Source organism: Pelecanus crispus, chromosome 2 (assembly GCF_030463565.1).
Source record: "Pelecanus crispus isolate bPelCri1 chromosome 2, bPelCri1.pri, whole genome shotgun sequence".
In the NCBI taxonomy this organism is placed as follows: domain Eukaryota; kingdom Metazoa; phylum Chordata; class Aves; order Pelecaniformes; family Pelecanidae; genus Pelecanus; species Pelecanus crispus.
Genome location: NC_134644.1, coordinates 112213896 through 112219895, shown reverse-complemented (window position 1 = coordinate 112219895; position 6000 = coordinate 112213896). Strand labels below are relative to the sequence as shown.

At 36.3% G+C, this 6000-nt stretch overlaps 1 protein-coding gene across 3 annotated transcripts in view; it reads right to left on the bottom strand.

Moving 5' to 3' along the window:
• Positions 1–1258: 1258 nt before the first annotated feature.
• Positions 1259–6000, bottom strand: part of RTTN (rotatin) — a 93080-nt gene continuing 88338 nt past the window's right edge. For all 3 annotated transcript variants that reach the window (XM_075705293.1, XM_075705295.1, XM_075705296.1), the window contains 4 exons: positions 4978–5245; positions 3776–3879; positions 3342–3411; positions 1259–1606 (listed from right to left, as the gene is read on the bottom strand). In XM_075705293.1, the coding sequence (XP_075561408.1) occupies positions 1524–1606; positions 3342–3411; positions 3776–3879; positions 4978–5245 (525 nt within the window). In that variant the 3' untranslated portion in view covers positions 1259–1523. The remainder of the gene's footprint in view (positions 1607–3341; positions 3412–3775; positions 3880–4977; positions 5246–6000) is intronic.

Genomic DNA, 6000 nt, shown 5'->3' with positions numbered 1-6000 from the left:
TAGGATGGCCCTGCAGGGGAACCTGGACAGGCTGGACCGATGGGCCGAGGCCAACTATATGAGGTTCAACAAGGCCAAGTGCCGGGTCCTGCACTTCGGTCACAACAACCCCATGCAACGCTACAGGCTTGGGGAAGAGTGGCTGGAAAGCTGCCTCATGGAAAAGGACCTGGGGTGTTGGTCGACAGGCAGCTGAACATGAGCCAGCAGTGTGCCCAGGTGGCCAAGAAGGCCAACAGCATCCTGGCTTGTACCAGAAACAGTGTGGCCAGCAGGAGCAGGGAGGTGATTGTCCCCCTGTACTCGGCACTGGTGAGGCAGCACCTCGAATACTGTGTCCAGTTTTGGGCCCCTCAATACAAGAAAGACATTGAGGTGCTGGAGCGTGTTCAGAGAAGGGCAACAAAGCTGGTGAAGGGTCTGGAGCACAGGCCTTATGAGGGGCGGCTGAGGGAACTGGGGCTGTTTAGGCTGGAGAAGAGGAGGCTGAGGGGAGACCTTATTGCTCTCTACAACTCCCTGAAAGGAGGTAGTAGTGAGGTGGGTGTTGGTCTCTTCTCCCAGGTAGCTAGCGATAGGATGAGAGGAAATGGGCTCAAGCTGTGCCAGGGGAGGTTTAGATTGGATATTAGGAAAAATTTCTTCATGGAAAGTGTAGTCAAGCATTGGAACAGGCTGCCCAGAGAGGTGGTGGAGTCCCCATCCCTGGAAGTGTTCAAAAACCGGGTAGACGTGGCACTTCGGGACATGGTTTAGTCTAGTCTACCCTTGATTGGTTTAGAGTGGACTTGGTAGTGTAGGTTAATGGTTGGACTGGATGATCTTAAAGGTCTTTTCCAACCCAAAGGATTCTATGATTCTAAAACTGATGCACATACCTCACATCCTGAATAAACTGCTATGTTAACATAACTGTCACCTGTAATATTAGCAATTGAGAGTTCTTTTTCAATTGTTAGCATCTTAAAAAATGCAGCAGTTTGAACTTATAACTCCTTCAAAACTAAAACACACACCTTGCCCTTCTATACCTAATAGGTATAACACAACAGGACTGCCAACATTTTCAGTTCTTGAATCTAAGTATGCACTGTGCCCACCTGCAACATTACAAATTAGAATCCACTGACAACAAATGCTGATCTCAATTAAAAACTCCTTTATTAAGACCAACCCAAAACAGCAATTCTAATACTTTACAGTAACAATTTCAATGGATAATTTAAGAAAAATACTGATTTTTCACATCCTTTTCCTCTCTACATTCCTTCTTCTGCATACATACTTTACACAGTAGCATTATTACAATTTCCCATTGGGATTACAGTACAAATAGTTTGAACCACATTTAGTGCAATTTCTTTGGTTCAAAGTGATGAACTCATTCCTCAAAGGCTTTATAAATTGCTTCCACAGCACGTATGCTGCTGCCACGTACCCATGAATTGAAGTGTTTTCTTTAAATTTCAGGCTCCCATTGAATAAGCTGTCCAATTTCAACACGAGAAGTCATCTGATGATCATTAACAATCAAGAAGCTGCACTATATTCTCTAAGCATTTTAAATAGTAGGCATGTAGCTCATTTTCTTCTGCCTGTGGAGTAGCTAAAAGGAAGAATAAACAAGATTTGAACTCCTCATTGATTCTTTATACAAACTTATTTTTCCAAAGATTGTATCAAAAGCCTTGCTAGAATTCATGCTACTATATGAACTTAATGTCTACATAATAAGTAGCAAATCAAGTAAAATACTTGATGTTGCAATGTCTGTTTTGTTCTGTTTTTAAGAAGTCCAGGTTTTTTAGCAGCTTTTGAAGTCCCTGTTTAGTTGTAACAAATAAACTAAAAACTGCCTTTTGATTATGCTGTTACAATGAGGTCACACCTTGTTCTTGCCAAAACTTCTCCTTTGGTAGGACAAAGTGGGCAATGAAAAATAACAATAGACATGTTGAAAAATTCCCCCACTTGTACTCAGAAGGACAATCTACCATTTTACCCCAATTATCACTGTAAAGTGATCAAAGCTTTGATAGGGTAGGCTAGTTGAGAACCTTAATGTAGGAAAATATAGATGAGCACTTCACATGACTGTAAACTGTAACAAGTACAGTTGCATAAAATCTTTCATACTCAATATTTTGATATTTAAATGTTTATTGAATTAAAAATCAATCTTTCAGTCTAGGACTTTATGTTCTGAAGTAGTACATAAATAAATAGGGATCAAAGCAACAAGGTGTTAGTCTGTAAAAGCTGCATTTCTACCTTGTTGATTCAACATAGTATTTTGGAAAGTCTCTTATCAGTGGTAGTCATGCTGTAAAGAACACAAACTTACCTATTTATTAACACACTATCAGTACATGAAATGTTGCATTATATTATCTTTAATGGTTGACTTAGTAAAGGATGAGTTTGAAACAACAGTACACTGACAAAACCAATGGATCTGGGTGACAGTACAGAAAGAATTATCATGACATGTTCTAGCAAAAATACATCTCCTCCTTATTAGGATACTGACAAACAGTGTTCAAAGTAGGCAGAAATTTTGTGGCAATACTGTTGTGCAAAATACTACTGGAACTCGGTATAATAAGCCCTTCAATTCATAAACCTATTTGAGTACATCTATAGAGCAATTAAAATTAGCAGGAAAACTCATTGGCTTAAAACAAAACATTTGCATGTTTTTGCAAGATCAGAGTCTTGATGTGACTAACAACCAATAAACCCCATTATTAGCTACTGAAGCTCCAGCTACACACCAGTGTTTGAACATCTTTCAAAATGAATGCTCTGGAGCTGGAGATAGCAACCTATCGTACAAAAGCTATTCAAATATTAGTTATGTTCAGTTACTTGTGCAAAAAACTGAAGCTTTCAGAAAGTCAGCCAACTCATGGTACAGTATTTTAAGACTGGCACAATCATCTGTTCTGATCCCTTCTCTGTGTGGCTGAACACAGTGAGGCTGAGCACTGTTAAGCAAAGTCAATGCTATATGAACAATTTTTCTTATCACTAAATTTAAAAATTAACACAGAAGTGTACTGTACAAAGAAAGTATTTTGCTGCAAGCCCCATCAGACTTATTCTTACAACCTAAACTAACCTTAGCAATTACCTGAGGTCTTATTTATAATTTGTTAACCAAGAGGCATTTTTCTATATCTGTATTTATAAGATGCCTAACCATAAAGCATATTACTACTCATGATTTTAGAGACAAAAGTATCCTTTCAAAAACTTGTATCACAACAAAAATTGCAATGTATTAATGATCTACTGCATGGAAAAATAAAGAATTGGCATTAGTTGGAACGAAGACTTACTTTTCTTCACTAAAGAATAAGCCTCATCTATTCTTCTCCTTATTGATGGATTCTTCAAAGTCACTTTTGCCTATAGCACACACGAACACACAAAATACAATGACTTGACTTTCTTCCCCACATGTTCACACTTTAACAGCAAAGTTCAGAAAATGACAATAATTCAGCAGAACATGAGATGCAGGAATTTTAGAATTGGCATATGACTGTATCATCATACAGACTGCATTTATATAAGCAGTCACAAATCACAGAGAACAAGCTGCTTACTTACCATGTTGTTTAAGCTCCTAGCCTGAGCAGCTATGTGATTAAAATAATAAAATGGAACTGCTGCTGTAAACTTTATTTTTATTTACTTGAAGATTACTGTATTGTTTACAGCATAATAAAATCAACATTGCAATTTTTTCAAGTATTTCTCAAATACTTACCTTCTGATAGTTGTGAAGCAAAGCCCAAAGTGAAGCTGCTCCTATTCTCTGAACAGCACAACTATCACTTTCCAAACAGGCAGATAGTACTGCAATTGCTTTATCTAATGAGAAAAATAAAAAAAACTAACCTAGAAAATATCATCAAAAGCATAGAAATATATTTACACATCTCAGTATTTTGATGCTTGAAGTACACTTATTTCTACGACAAGTATTGGTATGGCAGAGGAATTACACAAACTTTATTATCAGATTAATTAAATTTAAATATGCTCACAAAAGTGGCAGACTACATTGAAAGAAGTGTTAAAAAGAATGTAACAAAACCAAACCAAGCAATGTTAAAAATTAAGCCATCAGTAATAAAACATGCATGTTACGTACAGCCATTAGCTATGCATGGGGACTGAGTAAGCCATGAAACTGTTTTATAACTCCCAATAGCCACAATTAGAGCCACATCAGGATAGAAATTAAGATGTTTCTATTTTCCTTAGTACTTATTATGTAGATGATTTGTAACAAATGAGAAATATTTTCTACCACACTGTAGGTGCCTTAATTTCCTAGCCTTGCATTCCTCTGCAATTAAGTGGGGGAAAGAAACTTGCCTTTTACAAACAACTGAGAAAAAAAGTTCTGTGCATGTTGTTACACTAAATATATATGCCATGATCATAACTTTATCATTATCATAAATGTTTTCCGCACATGACAGAACATAAAATAGTTTGTCTCAACATCCATGACTTGCAGGAGCTCATAAGGTTTTGTCCAACTGAAAGATAGGAACTTCCATGGCAGAAATATTTTAAAAAATATTTCTAAAGTAAGTTATTTCAAACTGACTGACACAAGGAATCCTTCAAACCCCCCCTGAAAAACTGTTCGAGAAAGCGGCAAGAAACCTTCAATTCATAATGTGTTACTATATTCAAATGATCAGTCTCACAATAAATTTTGATTCTTTTTTTAAACTATTTATTTGCTTTTCCTTTTGCTACACATTCTTATTTTAATTGCTTTTCTGCCAAGATATATGTTCTATAATTCTATGAAAATATTTTTTATAAAAATGCTTTTCTGAATAACTATTGAGTTCTTGGTCAGTAACCGAAATTACAATGAAAATACGGTATTCTGAAAGACACAATATTCTCAGCATAAAATAGCTTGTTATATACCCTTTAGATACTTACCATTAGCTAATATCTTTGGTTTATTAGTTGGACTAAAACATATGTTATGCAGAATGAGAAGTGCTAGATGTTGGCTGCTCTTATGTTTGTATTTACACATTTCCACAATCTGGTCTAAACACCCATTTATCTTCATGATCATCTGCTGTCCATCTTCTCCAAAAGATATGTTCAGTAGCAGCTTTAGCCAAAGAGTAGACACATTACCAGGAATTTTATGACTTCCTTTTGGTAATGAAATAGACAAAAAGTTCTGCAGGAACTTACTCTGTCAGAAGGAAGGCAAAGGATGTTAGAATTTATAGTATTCCATGGTTTGTTCACTGCTGTTTGAGCTTTCAATCTGCATACTTGACCAGAAACTAGTACTAATGTTTCATTTACATATTTCAGGGAAACCATTACTAATCAAGGATTTTGAAAGAATTACATACAAAAAAGAATCCACATCTTGGTTAAAAAGTTAATATGGTAAAATATATTTTCTTCTGTAATAATTTATGCAGTGTAGATAAACAAAAGTTGACCCAACACAATATATTTCTTTAAAAGCTAATTCCCACCACTACATAAGCTTTTTGCTTTGCACTTAGCATTTCTGCCCAAAAATAAGCTAGAAGCAATTTAACTGAATCAATGCATTACCTTCTTAATGTATTCTTGATTCCTTATTTATTATTGCTTGTGTTATTAGCAAATGTTAAAGATACCATGGAATCACAGAATATCTCGAGATGGAAGGGGCCCATAGGGATCTATAGTAGCCCTCCCCACCCCTTCACTGACAGCCATAGTAATGACCCCTATTTTTGTAAGCTTTGAAGAAAAAGATCTGTATATTGACATGGCATACACTACCACTTTCCAATCTCAGGGTTTGCCTCCACCTTAAGGAGATTCTGAGCAGGTGAAAATCTATTCGCCTGTTGCAAGAGGGAGATATTCTAACATAACATTCCTATGATGAAAAAAGTCCTTGATTAAATATTCCCAACCTCAGTGACCCTCAACAACACATACAGG